At 36.5% G+C, this 18,507-nt stretch overlaps 1 protein-coding gene across 1 annotated transcript in view; it reads left to right on the top strand.

The window, feature by feature from the left end:
- The window catches only part of mdga2a (MAM domain containing glycosylphosphatidylinositol anchor 2a), a 132,204-nt gene extending 114,361 nt beyond the window's left edge, over positions 1-17,843 (top strand). Inside the window, exons 12-17 of the mRNA XM_027000393.3 lie at positions 10,380-10,400; positions 10,565-10,720; positions 12,563-12,727; positions 13,986-14,116; positions 15,408-15,510; positions 16,004-17,843. Coding sequence (XP_026856194.2) covers positions 10,380-10,400; positions 10,565-10,720; positions 12,563-12,727; positions 13,986-14,116; positions 15,408-15,510; positions 16,004-16,092 — 665 coding nt within the window. The 3' untranslated portion in view covers positions 16,093-17,843. The remainder of the gene's footprint in view (positions 1-10,379; positions 10,401-10,564; positions 10,721-12,562; positions 12,728-13,985; positions 14,117-15,407; positions 15,511-16,003) is intronic.
- Positions 17,844-18,507: the final 664 nt, after the last annotated feature.

Genomic DNA, 18,507 nt, shown 5'->3' with positions numbered 1-18,507 from the left:
ATAAGTAATTCTCAGAAATTAGAAGTCCAGTCATGATAGACGTTTGAACAAGAAAACAACTGTGTTGAGCAAACTTTCATCCACCAGACACCTCATTCCTCAAAATAATCTATGACAGGCTTTCTGCAAAGCATTTTAGACACATTTTTGAAGGGTGAAACCAATATTAATATTAGTCATTGTTTTATTTGAAATGTATTTAAATTTATTTGCTCATGTTAAAACATCTGGTCAGTTTGGATTTTTTAAGTGGTTGAAACCATTTAAAACCATTATTGCTTTAGACTGTAGTGATTAAAAAATAAATAAATTCACAAACACTTGTGAGTCTTTGTCTTCCCAACCACAAACAAAATGTTACTTTTATCACCTTGCCATCAGTTCTTTGCCTCCAAAAGGTAGTGAAAAGTAGTGCACAGCTGCACTACTTTCACCACAGAACAAAGACATTCATTCTCTGACTCTCCTAGGCATGCAATACACGAGTGAACATATAACCTTGTTTCAGAAAGAGAGACGTCACAAAAGTGATAGGTGAAATCATTAAATGGCCATGCTTCCCACAACAGGCAGACTCCTCCTGCAGGCCCACAGATGGATCTGTAAATTGTCTACCTGTCAAATCCTAATGACATGACTACAAATGAAGAACGCAAAGCTCAAACAAAGTTTTTTTTTGCTGTCATTGTGATGAGAAGCACTAGACAAGCAGTGTGTAGTAGCATGTATGTCTAGAAGCTGTATAATAGTCAGAATTAAATTAATGTCATAAAAATTTATTTCTGTCTCATCATTTGGCTCATATTTAAGCCAAACACATCTGAGTACAATACTGTGGATATAATAATATTTGCCACAATGATGAGATACCTTATAAGAGACATTCTTGTGGGTTATACAGACAGCTGAGCGGCTTATGAATTGTTTTTTATGTCATAGAGACCTCTGCTGGCCGAGAGTAGAACAGGGATAATATTTGTTGGTTTAGGTATTTTGGGTAAGCATTTTACTTGTCATCTAGTGAGTTAAATATCCAGTACTTACAATAGTATTTACAATTAAAATTTCTTAAAACTCATTGCATCAAATTTCAGGTGATTTTCTTACATGGGAGGTATGTTGCAAAGATACATAGTAACAGCTGGATGCACAAGAGTGAGTGCTCTCCCCAGACACCTAGGTTCACTCCTTTGTGCAAGAGTTTTGTGCAACAGGCTCATTAAAAGGACATTTAAGACTCTGAAACCTTTTGCAAAAACGAATGCATCCTGTGACTAAAGGTAAGGGTAGCCTTTACCTGAAAAGACACACATAATGGATATTCAGTCTGGTGTACTGTTGAAGGTCATATAAGGCTTGCATGTTTTAGGCAGTAAATCCCTTTATAGGTAATGTTTATGCAGTTCGTTCAATCACGCAACAGCTTCACTCATTCGCTCGCTCTCCCAACTCTTTCACATTCACTCATTCACCAACTTTTTCCATTCACTCATTCACTCACTCTTTCCCACTTATTCATTCATTCACTCTGCCACTCACTCTTCAACTCTGCCCCACTCACTTGCCCAAGGTCCTACCATGTATTTCATCAATACACTCAATCTATAGAAATACTCAATGGTTAAATATTGGTTAATCTTTTTCTTCATTCATCTACTCAGTAATTTATTCAAGTATGTACCCATTCATCCTCTTTCCCAACTTGCATCATATTCTATAGCTCACCCAGTTAGTGAAGTCTGAAGTTTATATCAAGCCCTTAAGGCTGTGCTAGGGCTTTTTGTGTCAGGTAATGGAAGTTTTAGCACTGAAAAAATTGAAGAAGCTGAGGCACACTCTCACCCTACTCTATTCCCGTCCTTTCAATGGCAAAGTCATTTTGCTCCTAGGCTCATATTAAAGGGCTATCTGGAACGATGGTGTACCTTTCCCCATATGGAGCTCTTCTAGCTTAGAGATGTGCTTTATAACTAGGATTTAGTACATTTTAATTGCTTGTCACAGACAGTGAAATGTATATGTTGGCTGTTAAATGCTGTGAATCTGGTAGACAGTGCCTTAAAATGCTTCCCTAGAAATGAATGTAAACAGTATTTTTATGGTTTGTTATTGATGTTATCATGCTGATTATACGTTATTTGGTGGGGGGGGGGGGGGGGGTTGAGGCGCAATCTGAAATTTGTGTAAGTGAGCCAATATCACCTTTTTATCTTGAAAGAACTTTAGATCTGTCCTGATATTTCTGCATTGACTTTTCAATTAGGTTGTTGTTTCCTCTTGTGTTAACTGATGTCATTTTTCCACAGAACAAGCCATTTACCAACTGTAGCAAATGTTAAGCTGTGTTTGTTAAATGATATTTGCAGTGGCCTCAGTTCAAGTCCATGCTTGGATGGCACTACACTAATTGATAAGCAAATGAGAAAAAGGAAGGGACTGTGCCATTTTGTCATGCTGTATAGCAGTTACTTAGCACATAAGTTTTCAAAATGGCTGGCTGTGGAGTTGGAAAGCTTCCAACGTCCTGCCTCTATTTATGCCCTTTTCAGATAGAATTAACAGGCTGAGAATGAGATGCTAACAGGCAGACAGACAGGGCTGTTTCTGACCATTTTGGTACCCTAGGCCAGATAACTCCTGTCAGTCCCTCCCTCTGCAGACATTTACATACATACATACATACATACATATATATATATGAGAGAATAAGTGTGTGTTTCACTTACTAACAAAGGAGCTATATTGCCATTATGCTACAGTAACACTTCTATCACAATACTAACAGTTAGCTTGTACTACACAAGCCCAATACCAGTCTTGAAACCATAATTGGTCTTTGTCTTTGTCTTGACCTCATTTGAGATGCAGTTGTGGCTATCTAAGTTTAATATTATGGACAACATTAATATTATTATAAGTTAATTTTTTAGAATAGTCATGCATTAGGGTATATTTTCATTCAACCACACTCTTATGAAAAAAATGAATATGCTTAAACAGAACAGCTTTTACCATTAGTTAACACATGTTCATGCACAATTTGTAAGCTTCTAATTTTTCCTTGACAAGTAGCATTTACATTTACATTTACAGCATTTGGCAGACACCCATGTCCAGAGCAACTTCCAGAAGTGCTTTGTAGTCACTATCAAATACATCAGCAAATATTACCATAGCAAGTAAATAACATTCATTACTGTTGTGATGGCATAGGGTTTTAAATACTATAGCATGTAAAACAGACCTTTGCTGCCATATTAACTATTGTAGCAGCCTGAAATAATCTCCATTCTCAAATGCTAATTTGTTTAATTTTATTTAAGTACTATAAATCTTATTTGTGTGTCCACAACAAATATGGAAGCTTTGTAAAATTATTATTATTGTTATTGTTTTTATTATTATTATTGTCGATATAGTTTGGAATATCTGTCAGGCGTATCTGTTGTTATTATTACATCTAATTGATCCTTCAATGATTTCAAGGTTTTGACTACTTAAAAACTTTTATAGTAGGAACAGAGAAATGTCTATCATTTACCTCCAAAAATTACAATACTGATATTGCTGATATTACTGATATGGACTGATATTACAATATAGTTAATGTAAACTCTATATTATTTAATGTTATACTTTACATTTACTTTACATATATATAAAAGTTTACATACAATACAATTACTATACAATATATTGTGTATTAGTATCTTTGATGGATAACTAATGTAAAACTAACTATAAATATATTTTGCTTCTTTTTATTTTTAGAATATGAAAATCTTAAACTGGTCTCTGTCTTATCCCTTCCTCACATGGTCTTGGTCTTGACTCAGACTCGATGTGTCCTTGACTCAGCCTCAACTACAATGCTCTTGACATTACTACTACCAATACTGTCAAAGTACCCAAGAAGCAAGTACAGACCATCAGTGAAAACAAAATGCGCCAGCGTATATATAAAATCTAATAATAAATGATGCTGTCAATCCAAAAGGCAACCCAGAGAAGAAAAACAGCCAGACTGGGCATAATCACTAACAAACTGGCTACTGAAGGAAAGGCGAGTCAGAGAAACGAATGAACTAAACACAGAAAAAAAGATAACAAAATCAAACCAGGCAAATCAATAGCTTAATAACTCTACTAAGTAAGAGCTCATTAAACAACATGTGAAACAAAACACTTGGCAAACAATGTTAGGCACAGCAAGGGTAGAAATATATGAGATAATGTGGAGATAACAAGAAACAGGTGAGCAGTCTTCCTTACCAACCCCCCCCAACACATGGTTTCTGGAGGATAATGTCAACAATCTGGACTTGGCAAGCAATATTAGAGGACTGAGTCAGGAGCAGCACTGAGGGCAGCAGAGTAGGTGCAGCCAAAACAGTAATGAGCAGAGGCGAGAGGGACCTCCAAATGCAGACTGCAGTTCCATCTATGTGAGAGGCAGGTAAGGACTGACCGGCTGTACAGGAGTTGAGCTTGGAGTAACACAGTCCCCCTCCAAAAGGTTCTTCACAGCTGAAATCCCTCTAAAAGATAACAAATTCCACTCAGAAAGGAACTGAATCCTCAATGCTGCTAACTCCTACTGGACAGAGCTTTTAGCCTGCTTACATGCTTCCCCAGTAAGCCTGGACAGCATTTTTAAAAAGTCTCTCTCACTGCACGGGCTGAAGAACAAAAACATGTTTAAAATAAAGATGGCATATGTCAATATTACATACATACAATGGAGATCTGGATATGATATGATATGATATGATCAGTTATGCAGTTATGATCACATACATCACAATGTCAACATTTGAGTGCCAAACAATAATGTTTCATAGCCTTACTGACCTTCAAAAAAAACCTTTGCACTTATTAGCACTCTATGCTATATGCGTCTGTCCATTGTAAGGAGCAGGGGTAATAAAAGAAAAATTAGGAACAAAGAAAGTCGAAACAGGCATACAAAGAGAGAGAGAGAGAGAGAGATCAGTTTGATAATAAGTGTATAAATGTAAGAGTGAAATAATAATAATAAATGAGGCTGACAATCAAAAAACATTTCTAGAAAGAAGCAACAGATTTCAGATATCAAAAAACAGATGAGCAATACTTGGGGCATTAAGAACAGTACACAAGACAGGACATAGGCTACACCAAAACAAAAACAAAGCCATGAGGTGTGGGTGTCATGGGAACCATCACGTCACAAGAGGGAATTATAACAGTTGGGTGTCACAGCATGATAAATGACACAAAATAACCCAGTCATAGAAAAAGCATTAAATCTTTAAGCATTAAAACCATAAAGATTGATTGCTATCATTTCCTTAAATGTTCAATGTCATCAAACAGTGTGACTGGAAAATACATTTTCAAGACTCAGCTTAAAGTACCTGATATTAGCTGCAATCTGATGAGCTATATAGATGAACCAGATAGACTGCACAAAAGGATGGAAATAGAACAACATATATTTGCACCTTCAATTTATCATGCCTGCAATTGTTACTGGTTTGATAAGCAAACTTGAAATTCATGTGTCACGGGTGGAGGATGAGTAAGGAAAAAGGAGGAAGCCTATCTGAGTTTCCAACTGATGCCTTTAATGAAATGAATTAAAATCAATACAAACATAAAAGTGCACTAACAGGAACAAGAGTAGCCAATGTGACATTCACAATAACTGTCAGTGGTCATGAAAACAAAAGGGCCTTTAAATGGATAAACATAATAACATAACAACCCCCTTATACACCACCTGTGAGAGGCATGGTAGCAAATCAAAAACACAGGCATGTGCAAAACATAGAAAGAACATAAACAAAGGCCACCACCAAGTGACTTTGGGGGGGGGGGGGGACTATTACATCATGAAGTAACATTGCTAACTGATTAATGTTGGCTAGAGCTCTTTCTTGTTATGCTTTGTGAACTTTAAACATAGCTACCTTATATGAAAGACAATTTGTTTCTCAAATGTTATGCTACAGTTATGAACATGATTTACCTTTTGCTGATTCAATTTCTGTTTCATTCTATGTACAGACACTAAAAATAGCTAGCCAAAAATGCCTGTTAGTATATTATACATATGTATTTCCCTTTCCTTGTATAGGTTTTTTTTATTTTATTTTATGTATTTACCCCTACCATCTTACCAACAACCAGCAATGTAAACAGGTGTAGCCAAAGGTTTAATGCATGTAAAAATACATTTATCAGGCTCCAAATTGGAAAGAGCAAGTTCAGTTTGCATAACCCAGCGTAGGTTATGAGAATATGTGTAGCCAACAAGTTCCGTAATACTGAAATAGCCTGCTTTGTTTACCCTTCAGCTAGCTCAATTAATGGTTCAACCTCGTAAAACCTGTGTACAGATTTGAAACCTCACAGGGAATTGGCAATATATTTAACTATAGCTGGTTTTTCACTCTAATAGGTACTCAAGCATTTACATTATGTAAAGCTAGCTGAAGAGCTGAGATTCACATAAGTGGCATAGTACAAGCCAATTAGGTACATATTACAATTAGTTATAATAAGTAGTAATAAGGAAATACATGTTATAAATAACAGTAAGAGAGGGGGCAGGGAGGGAATGAGTGAAACAGAAGAGAAAGAGAGAGCAAAAGCCCCAAGGAGAGATTTATCCAATCAAAAATAACAACATAATGATATCCCCCAACACAGGAAACTCACACCTGTTGCAACTTTGATTTACTGTCCTGGATAACAGCTGACCATTTGTTCACTGGTAGCATAAAAGTGACTGTTGTGGCATGACCACCCTTATCTCTGTGTGACTACATATGTGTACAGATCTCTGTGCAACCACAGATGTGTACAGATCTTTGCATTACCACCCACTCCAGACAGGGGTTCACTCTGTGAAGAGGTGTTATATAGTATAGTTCAGGTTCAGAAAGTTTAAAAAAACTCACTATGATTTTGTTACCTGACTTCATTAATGAATTTAAGAAACTAGCTGGATGATGGAAAGTCTTGGCAGGTTGTTTTGACCCTAAACCTTTAAATCTCTGATATAGTGTGAGGTTTTGGCTTCTGTATAAATCAAACGTGATCATTAGATACTACTTTAAAAGACCTTTACAATAAAATAGGGTTCAAATCAGATTTATTATATTTTTCCTGCTTCACTCTACTCTAGTTGACTGCCAAGTATTGTAATATGAATAGTGGTGAAGATGCTAACATACTGCTTGTGTTAGAAGAAAATAAGGAAAGACATACCAAAGTGTTTAGAAAGTCTTTTGGCCGTGCATTGCAGTTGCGAAGTCAGATGCCTTGGGCTTACACAATCCTGTTACGACAATTTGACTGCTTCAAAATGAAAAAATATTTCTTGGGGACCTTCATGTGCAAAATGATGCCAGTAAAGCTACAGGCAGTTGTAGAATTCACTTATGTTTGGAAATCATCACATAGGATAAAAAAATGATAGCTCAAATGCAGAATTATAAAAGAACTGCAAAGGCAGGAAAACATATATATATATATATATATATATATATATATATATATATATATATATATATATATCCATCCTGCCAGCCTGAGAGTTCAAGGACTCGATGGAGGTAAGTATAGCACTTTAAGCTTCTTCAGTGAGAGAGGAACCTGTATCTGTAGCCTTAAGCTTAGAGGCCCTGATGTTGTGTTCAAGGGCCTGAGGAGTCACAGGCTCTGCTCCTGTTTCCCTTTTGTGCATGTTATATTGTCCTGTAATACTGATTTTGGTATAGAAGTTTTTGTATGTATTTTGAGTTGTTTCATCTTGGGAGGCCTCTGTTTCAAATTATATTTTGGTCCCAGCTAAACTTCAGCAAGGTAACACAAGTGAGAGAAATAAACTTGGTGCTCGAGTTTATTCCATATTACTGCATGTTTCTTAGAATATAACAGACAGTGGCTAGCATACATTTCTAAGGCAAAACCTTTTACTGCAAGGACTTTAGGATTGGGTAGTGTAATCAGAGTGCTGCATAAATGGAATATAGAAAATATTCCAGTGTCATTATTCATTGTTGCCAAGCTGCAGTTTATTTATTGCACCATTACATTATTGTTGCAATGTCTATTGTTCTTATTGTTCAAAAAATAAAGTTAATATTTTTTAAAGAATTTTTATACAAATTACAATTTCCATTTGCATAGTTCTCTTTCCCATCTACATAGATGTCACATAGACATGTAATGGGGCAGAAATGAAGGGTCTATTACATGAAATCTGTGTGGAAAATAAGCATAATCTTTGTGGATATTTCATTTAATACCCTTCCATCCACTAACACAGTATACGTTATAGCAGGGTCCATATGTGTTGAAATTAAACTCTGCAGGGTTGTAGTGCTCCTGTAGCAGAGCTGAGCAGTCCTGCAGTACACCATAGGACCCAGTCCAGCACCCAAACCGGGCTGAGGGCACCCTGGCAATCTGTATACCTTCAAATACACCATTTGTATTTATTTATGGTGCAGCGCATTTGTGCTGCACCATAAATAAATACAAATGCTGTTACTGTTCATGTGTGTAATGTTGTTGACTCATTTTTTGCCTCTCAAATCTACAACTCTAATTGCTCTCTAACATCTGGTGAGAAAGAAAGAGTGGGAGAAAATGCATGTCAGGACAAGAGGCAGAGAAAAGGAAAAATGAAAAGAGAGAGGGAGCCTATCATTTATAGTGTGTGTTAATGTAGCACATGTTTTCCAAATATACATCTGTTCTGCTCAGTATAGGCAGGAGGTGTGTCCTTACGCTGTGTAGAAACAGCTGGGTAGTTTACAGATGGAGAAATAAGACCTCTGATGTATAATTAAATTCTTGATTGTGATATGTAAAGGAAAACAAAGTAAAATGATTTACAATATATTTTTGATAAAGATCGTTTTAGTATAGCCATGGATAACTGATATGAATTCATAGACTTAATCATCTTGGAGAAAAGCTAGACTACATTCATTCTTGATGTTAATGATTTTCCTGTGAAAACATACACTCCTTTTTGACCCTCCACAAAGCACAGACGTTTATATTTTTTGTGTCCATCATGAGCATTATTATTTTCTGTGTCCACCATGAGTTTGTGAATGTCATCATTTTCTCATCATTAAAGTCTGATCATAGCATGTGACTATTTGTTCTTCTCCAGACTATTTGCTCTTCTCCAAGAAAAAAGGTAAAAATTCTTAAGGATAAAAACACTTCTCAGCATTTAATACATATTGCTGATAATATTTGGATTTGGTTCCCATTAGTTCCATTTGCTGAGTGAGAAAAATATCCACTTGCTTTATTAAACACCTTACACTTTGCTGGACACTTTATTAGTTACACATATCTGATTTGCATTTGACAAGTGTACAGTTATAGACTATAGACATTTGTTCACATTTACTGCCATTTGTCAGCCCCCCTCTGTGCTATTCATTACTGCTCAGTTTCTGACCACAGGACTAGTGCTGACTGGCTGTTATTTGGAGAGTGGATGATTCTCCACTGGTGATTGACACTGACTCAGGCTGAGAGTGGTCTGCCAACCATGGCAGCTAATGGCAGCCCTGTGATGGACAGTATTCCAGTCCCTGTTTCTAATTAACAAATGTTTCTAATAAAATGGTATTAAAATGGTGTATTTGAATCTTAAAACTTAACTTTTAAGACATGGTATATCATTCAAGCATCAACAGGAATTTCCATAGCACTGCTTTTCGGGAAATCCAGGTCCTTGAATGCAGCCGCCTTTTCTATCTCAAACATGATATCTCCAGGTTTTTGATATTTAGTTTAGTTTTGCAGTCTGGTTGGTTAAATTGGGATCCATTGCAGTCTCACTATCTACTCTGCACATGTTCCCAGAAACCTTTTCCAATTCTCCGATGGATTGCAAAGCAGTTTGCGGATTACTGTGGCACTCAGATAGGCTGCTTTGGAATTGAATTAGGAGAGCTACAGGTCTGCTTGGCTCACCTAAGCATTGCACAGCCCCATGGCAACCTTGGTCTTCTTCTACACCCCTCCCCCGCATCCCACTGTCTCCCATCCCCCACTACACCTCACTGTCTCTCATCCCACCACATCCCATTTCACTCAGGCTGTCAAACACCCCCCCCCCCCCCCCAGCCTCCATCTCCCTCTCCTACCCCCAACCTCACGTTCCCTTCTCTCTAGCTGTGATAAAAGGCAATGATGCCTGAACCGCTTTCGCTTTCAAATTACACTCCAGGGACAAACAACAATCTCCCAATAGTTCCCCCACTGTCTTTTATTATAGAGTAATAATGAGCTATTGACTGTAGCCCACCCACAGCTACGGTTTCATGTTTTATAACATCTTTTTCTTATCTGATTTACAGCTCCCGTAAACCCTCATTGGAGTGAGTATCTTTTAAATTTGTCTATAGTTTAGAGAAAAACTAAGAACAATTCTTCCATTAACATTCAACAATATGAAATTGAGTGTCATATAACAATGGTCCATTGAATGGAATGTTGTGTCATTATTATCATTAGCTTTACTTATGTTATTTGTTCCCCATAGGTAAATTCCATTGCAACTTTGAGGAAGAAACCATTTGTATGTTCACACAAGACAAGACAGAGGAATTTGATTGGACAAGACATAGTGCTGCCATCAGGGACACCAAATACACCCCCAATACTGGACCCAGCAGTGACCGCAGTGGTTCAAAGCAAGGTGATCACACACACCAATTGCCCAGACACAGTCATCATCGATTATTTAAATTTTATTTTCTCTTGCAGATATAAATATCCTAAACAGATACTGTGGTTGTAATACAATGCTAAACCCAATTCAGGTGAATGGACTGAATTATCACCAGCATGTTCTGCGTTTATGTACTTGTTACTTGTTACTTTATTAGTTTGGCAAAACACTTTAAGATAACTTCAGTGTTTGCTACAAGACCAAGCTCCACATCTGAGAGTAAAGAGTCCTAAATCTATCTAATGAGGGATTCCATCAGCCTTCAGGAAGCACTCTGAATTACCCCCTGTGACAATAACTTGGACTAATGTCTGATTGGTCAGTGCTCAGGAGTCATGAAGAGGCCCAAGTTTCATTAGCTTCTCTTGGAAGCAAACACTTCATTCAGTTGTGTTTATCAGTTAACCAAAATGGCATTATGGGACAGACAGAGAAATGTGGAGAGTATTGTGTTTTACTTGGACTAAAGAAAGCTGATAGAATGCGTTCTGAGTAGTAGCTTTACACAACTGAGTAGCTAGAAAAATTTATTTTGATTTCCAATTATTAGTTATTTGAAAGGCTGGACTGAATAAAAGTTAAATATGATGCATTTTTTATATTTAGGGTTTGGCTCCATAAACGTATTGCTGTGTTCTACTTTTGTGAGACATTTGAATGCATGTTATCAATGAACACTAGGCACGTCTGAAGAGCTGCATCTGAGTCAATAGCAATTTAAGTTAGCAGCAATCTGCCTCCCAACTTCAAAGGAAAAATATCAGCCTTTTCAAAGTTAATCAACACCCCCATACTGTGAGCCGGTTGGAGTATGGCAATTGATTACTTTCAGTCATTATTTACCATGAGGACAGTAAAGGGCCAGGTTTATAGACTACCACCCTGAGTAATGGCCAGCACTTGCATTAAAATTCCACTGAAATATTAAATATAAACTTAAACTGAAAGATTGAACTTCAAAGTTCAGATCTGAGGGAATTTGGGAGTTGTTGGTGCATTAAGGGGAAGAGATAAAGCTCTGCAGCACATCGCAACAGTGAAACCATGAAATTTTTATATTCTTTAGACTCCTAACTCCTTGGTGAGTAAGGTCTCATCTGGATTTCATGTCAGTCTAGGCACAGCGCTGTTCTCTCAAGATTGATATTGTCTCTTTATCATCTGACTACAAAGATATCTAGTGCTAGCAAGACACGCTTCACAGAAGCATTTGGGATACTTTTGGAGCAGCGTCCCTTTCATTTAGGAGTCAGGTTGACATGGAAATTATGAGGGATTGTCATTCGTCACTGTCTGCCTATTGATTAGTGCCTGAAGAGGCAGATCTGACCTGTTTGCCTCTTACTAAAGAAGCTCAAAGTGTTAAAAGCCCAGTTACTAGTGGGCTTTCCAAAAACTACAAAATCTCAAATTTTATTAGAAATAAATATAAACCTAAAGGCAAATCCGAGAATGAACAGTTTACAGGCTTTAAAGTGTAAAATGCCTTTGTGTATAGATGTTTTCTATGCATTACCACACTACACAATAAATTCTTTCAAAATTAGAGTTGCACTGTTCTGATGTCCATCCCAGATGCCTATTTTATCTGTTTGCCAGGACTGCAATACAAAAAAAAAACTTTTTACATTTTTAATCCCAAAGATGACTTAATTCAGTAACCCCTTTAATTATATTCTAACAATATAGACATTTTATTAATTTAAACTTGTGTGAGGGCACTTACAATAGAACCAAAGAATTATTTAATTTTTTAGGGTTTGTGATATTTCAGTCCATTGCCTATGTGCATTTGTATGTTTTGAACAGGTTATTACATGTACATTGAAACGTCACGGCCTCGTCAGGAAGGAGATAAAGCACGTCTGTTGACCCCATTGTTCAATGTGGCTCCAAAAAGCCCCTATGGAAATGTGGCCCTTAATCCAACCTACTGCTTTAGCTTCTACTACCACATGTATGGGAAGCATATAGGTAAGATACTGTCTATGAAAAACAATGACTTTGGGACTTATAGTTGTACTGACCGCATTTTGTACACACAAGCAAAGCATTTACCCAAGTGAATAGAACTTAGCAGGCTTTGTATTTTGGGGCTTAGTTTCAACAAGTAAAACAGCCAGATTGCAACAGCAAATAAAAGGATAGTTTCAGACCAAAAAGCTCCTTAAAGTTCATTACTGAATATTTAAGGTCCAATTTAGGTTCATTTTGAAGCTAAGAAACCTGCTCAATTTAAATAGAGTTTCCAGAGGTGATCCAGAGCAGTGGGCATCACCTCCCCCATAATCTGATTTAAGATGTCCCAACAGATTGAGGTCTTCTTCATGCTCTCTTCATGCCAGACCTGCAGTTGCACTGGCCCCACAGACAAGCTTGTAACTGCAATTTTATGCTTCGCAAAGCTGTCTGCCCTCTGAATTAGATGTGCAGTGCTAATTTAACCTCTCTAGGGCATGATCACCCAACACAGCATTACAGGGACTGTGAGGGTTAAGAAAGCAAAAGCCAAACAGGATCTTCTGTCTAACTGCCTGGCTGCACAAATGACAAAAAGAAAAAAAACTAATCATTTTGCCCCTCTAATGCAATAGCTTGCATGAGATCCAAAAAGCAGAACAAAAGAGATAAGTCTTTTCAGCGTTTGCATTTTCATTAATTTATTTATTTATTTGTTTATTGATGTTCCATTTCACCTTGAAGCTTTTTCTTTTTTCCTCCAGGGCAATTGCAATGTATCCTAGCATGACTATACTTTCCTATGTGTGTGTGAAAGGCACTCGCCTCAGTCTCCTCATTTGCAAGGAAATGAAACACACTGTTTACCCTGTATCCTTGACAGAAGAAAGTGTTTAAAAATATCTCCCTTTTATCGCATCAAATCAGTCCATTGAATTCAAGTTCATGGTCATTACACTGACACAACAGTATATGCACTGAAAAGCTTGGTGGTGCAGGAAATAGTAAATATTCAGCACCTCACCCCAGTTTAGGGCCCCATAGTGTTTCTCATGTAAGACAGCATGCAGTAAAAAAAAAAAAAAAAAAAAAAAAAAAAAAGCATCAATTCTAAATAGCAGAAACATTTTGGCCACTAAAATATGTTTCAAGTAATCAATAATGTTTCAGAGCTTGATTTTCAGACCACTCAGTGCAACTACAGTACAAAAGGCTTTTATCATTTTCCATTACCAGTTACCAGTTCTAACAGTGCACGGTTATTCTTTCAAAGGCACACTGAATGTGTACTTAAGACAGAAGAGTCAGACTGGACAAGATAGCTCAGTGTGGACCCTGAGTGGGAACCAAGGTGACCGCTGGAAGCAAGCTAGGGTCAACATCCATCCTACATCCTCATTTCAGGTAGGAAATCACACATGTATTTTTGCCTTGTTGATGTCTAGTTTGATAGTGAAAACTAAGCACATAGGTCCTTTCTCATCAGACTCAAGGACACTTTACACACAGATATCAGTTTTTTGTTTGTTTGTTTTTTTACAAACACACACTCACTCACACAGCTAATGAAATCTTATTATTGTCTTCTGTTATTATAAATCTATTATTGTCTTATATATTGTGTTCTGATGACTATTAAACCTAACACTAATACAGTAATGTAATGATATACATAGAATTACACAATAAGGCGTGCATAGATTTATAAATGTTTTATTCATTAAGCGCTTAGAAAGCACAAAGTAGATGCTGTTCTCCCCATATTATTCTGTAAAATAAATAAATTAAGAAAACTGAACATCTCGATGTTTGCTACGGCAAAGATGTCGAATCTACTGAACAACTCTTGGGATTTTACTAAACCATTAACGTTTCAGTAAAAAACAATGGAAAAATCTGTCACCACTTTATAACAACAGTTAAAGAATGTAATGTCTGTTTCTGTACAACGCATTAGCTAACAAGAAAGCGTATCTTAACTAGGTAGATAGTTGTTAGGATTTGCTAATTAGCTAGCTAGCTAGATAATGTAAGACAGCTATTTTAGCTAGCTATCCAAATTAGTCTACCTTTGTTCTCAGTCCACTTTTGATGTAGTTAGTTAGCTAAGTTCACGACTCCAAAATAACCTAAAAATTACATTTTGCACAATTGTTCGCCAACACTAATGACATATATTATGACTAAGCTAGTGGGGTTGGGCGATAAGAAGGTAATGCGGTATACCGCATTTTACTTATTTAATGGTATACCTCATTTTACTTATTTAATGCCTATTTATTATCAAGTAAGCTTTACTTGTCATGTTAAAAATACATTAAGTAAATATTTTGCTTAAAAGTCACATAATCATTGGCTCAGTAACTGCCTATGGTCACAATAATCACTTAAGACCCATTTCCCATCATAACACTGAAGTCTTACTGCCATCAGTAATTTTTTACTAACATCAGGTCTTATTAAGATTTTCATTTATTTTCTAAATATACATCCTTAAAAACCATTTGTATGTGGTAGTTCTAGCACTACATGATGTGGCAAACTATTCTGTAAGGCTTTAATCATGTGTACATATTCAGATCAACTGTGACTATAAATGGAATGCTTAATAATGGTTAATCTGGGCAATATTAAAATGTGCGCTGGTTCATTTGTAAGACGGATTTGTCATCCAATTCTTATTCCATTTGTGTAGTTGGTTTTGGAGGGTATTCGTGGTTCTGGCATTGAAGGAGATATTGCTATAGACGATGTGACCATTGAGGAGGGAGAATGTCGAGACCCCCCTCCCAATAGCAGTGAGTATATTGAATATTTATAAAATAGAATTAAATAGGTCTGCAGACTATGAGACTGTTCTTGCATAATGTTATAATGCTCAATCATTACAATACATAAAATATTAATTAGTGATGCAGACCACTGGTTTCTTTGGCTGTTTTATTGACTATTCACTAGACATGCTGTTTACAATGAATATTTTTAGGTGAGACATTTGAAGTAACTTCAAATAGCTATTGTAATGCAAAAAAAAAAAAAATTAAAATTATAGAATGTAATTTTTTATTAAAGCATTTGTACTAAGCAATCTTTTCTGTTTAAATTTTGTTTCTGTAAACACAATGCCAATGCAGCCATGGTGAAATACAGTTAAATTGTATGTCATACACTTTTTGTGTGTACATGTGAATGATGGTCTGAAATTATTTTAGTTTAACTTGTTTGTGTGTGTGTGTGTGTGTTCTTGTGTTTGTCTTTGTTCACGTGTGTGCGCACATGTGTCCTCCCTAGATCTTAGGTCTCTGGCCCCTCCCACAGCAAAACATATATGGCAGTTATGTTTCACTCTGCTCTTGGTCTTGTTTGTCCATCGGAGGTGACCGTGTCCTTGAGAGGTCAAATCTGGCTCTGGAACTCCTAGGGGCTTTTGGCAGACAAGGACTGCCTGAATCCAACTACCAAAGATTCATCCCGTCTGTAAGAGAGAACCACGGTTCAAAGTAAGATCCAGATGGAGCACGGGAGAGAGTCAATCACTAGCTAACAAATAACTATCAGTATATAACAGGAGACCATGCAAAGTCAGGATTTAAAAGCCAATTAAAGTCATTGTATTCCTTAAGATGTGAATGGGTCTGCCTGGGTTCTTTGATAATGATGGATTGAGAAACTTTCCATATGAATCTTTTCAAAGCACAAAGACACAACATGTATTTTCCACAATGTTTTGCTTGTTTCTCACAATAATCTTCTAGGCTACACTTCTGCAATATATGATGCAAGTGGAGAAGATAGAATTCCTGTTAAATAACAGGAATGACATAATAAATAAAAAAAATATATATTTAAGGGCCAATTAAATATCAGAGTAAAATGAGTTTTTCTCTACATGTGGTTTAACTGATTAGGGCTTCTGAAATCTATGCTGTTTTCAATTTATTATCTCTTACAGTACATTGTTATTGCATTGTTAGTCCCCTGATATGGCTATGCTAAAATATGAATAGGTCATTTCCTATTCATATTATTGCAGTGATGAAGCTGAACATGACAAGGTCTCTGTTGGCATATGGCTTTTGTTTGTATTTGTCTTTTTGTTTTTGTTTTGTTTCTTTCTGTGTTGTTTTTTCTTTTTTTTCAGCAGGTATCTGTCCAGTATAAATTTTATTCATGGGTAAATGACAAATTGAACACTCCAGCACCCTAAGAATCATTGAGTTGGCCTTTTTCACTTTAGCTTGGCTCCCAAAAAAGCATTTTAAAAAAGAATAAGAAGTGCTTGAATGTCATCTGTTAACTGCTGTATGGGTTGTCCACTGAATTCCAAACTGTGTCTGAAGCTTTGCCAGTCTGCAAGCAGTTGTTTTCTTGAGGTGCAGAAAGATAGCCATCTGTTCACGAGCTTTTTTGCTGTAGGACCCTGTTAAGTAAGGAACAGGGAGCTGCTGTCTGCAATGAAATCAAGTGCCTTCAGAACTCAGTATAACATCATTCTGTTCAAACAGCTGGTTGGCTATTGATCACTGGCACACTTCATAGCATTTCAGCAGGATCAAGATGAAGGGCAAAACTCTAAGAATTGACAACAACAAATGGATGACCCTAGTGCCACGTCCGGCCCCAAAGTCCCGCCTCAGATCTCATACTGTTCATCATTATTTACTTTGACAACAACTGCTTTAAAGCATATACCTAGTCATGTTCCAATCCTGACTGAGATGGAGAAAGAAGTATGATGGCAAAATTGAAAGAAAGAAACAGTTCCTTTAATGATGGACAAAAAATTGGACCTCTGGGCTCTGGATGAAGTACAGTTGGGAGGGCCACTGTGAAATCCTCCTTCAGTACTATAAGACATTTTTGCTGTTGAAAATGACATTTTTTGAACACTTATGAACGGAATGCTACAAAGGATGAAATCCGATGTACTCAATGAACAGCCTCATTGAGCTGACTCCATCCACGGATTCTTACAAATGATATTTTATTACTCAGTTGAAAAATTACTGCTTTTACACAAACTGTTTAAAAAATATCTCTGAACTACCTGAGACCATACATTACCTTAACCAGTCGGTTTTTGGAACTGTATTGTAAAGTCACTTTTGTTCATAAAGCTCATTTCTCCCTCTGTTTTGTTAGTCTAAAATATTTTGTTTTCAACAAATCCATTTTAAATTCCCTTTTCATTATCATATTATACAACACAATATGAATCTATAGTATGGTATTATGAAAATATCAAATATATGCGATTATATGCAAATACATTGGACAGGACCTGCCCTCCAGGTTTCACATTTTTAAATAGTCATACAATAAGAAGCACAATGTGTAATATCACTACCATGAAAAAATACTCTCACACAATACATTTTCTCTTCAATTTGATTAATGCCACCCCAATAGGAATTACTCCCCAATAATTAGGTATGAAAAGGGAAAAGGATATTTTGCATCTCTGATGAATAAAAACCTTTGATGGTAACAACTGACCCTTTTGAATTTCCTTTCTGATGTTTTATCAATTTCAAAGAACAGTTCTAATTTATATGTGAAAAATATAATTTAGGTGGGCCTGCTGTTTTGAACTTCTTATTTTTTTCTACTCCAATGATGCTATGAACAAATGTTTCAACCCTGTTTATTTAACAATGTAAGTTTACAAGGATTGCAAATAAGCAGAGCTTGAAGGTGCCTAGCAGAACTGGTTTGGGGGCACTAAACACATTCTGCTTTCACCCAGTGATGTCTTACAAAAGATCTTACTATGGGTATTCATCTAAGAACCTTTT

This window comes from Electrophorus electricus, chromosome 10 (assembly GCF_041902795.1).
Source record: "Electrophorus electricus isolate QZ-2024a chromosome 10, ASM4190279v1, whole genome shotgun sequence".
NCBI lineage: Eukaryota > Metazoa > Chordata > Actinopteri > Gymnotiformes > Gymnotidae > Electrophorus > Electrophorus electricus.
This window is presented reverse-complemented; position numbering and strand designations above follow the sequence as displayed.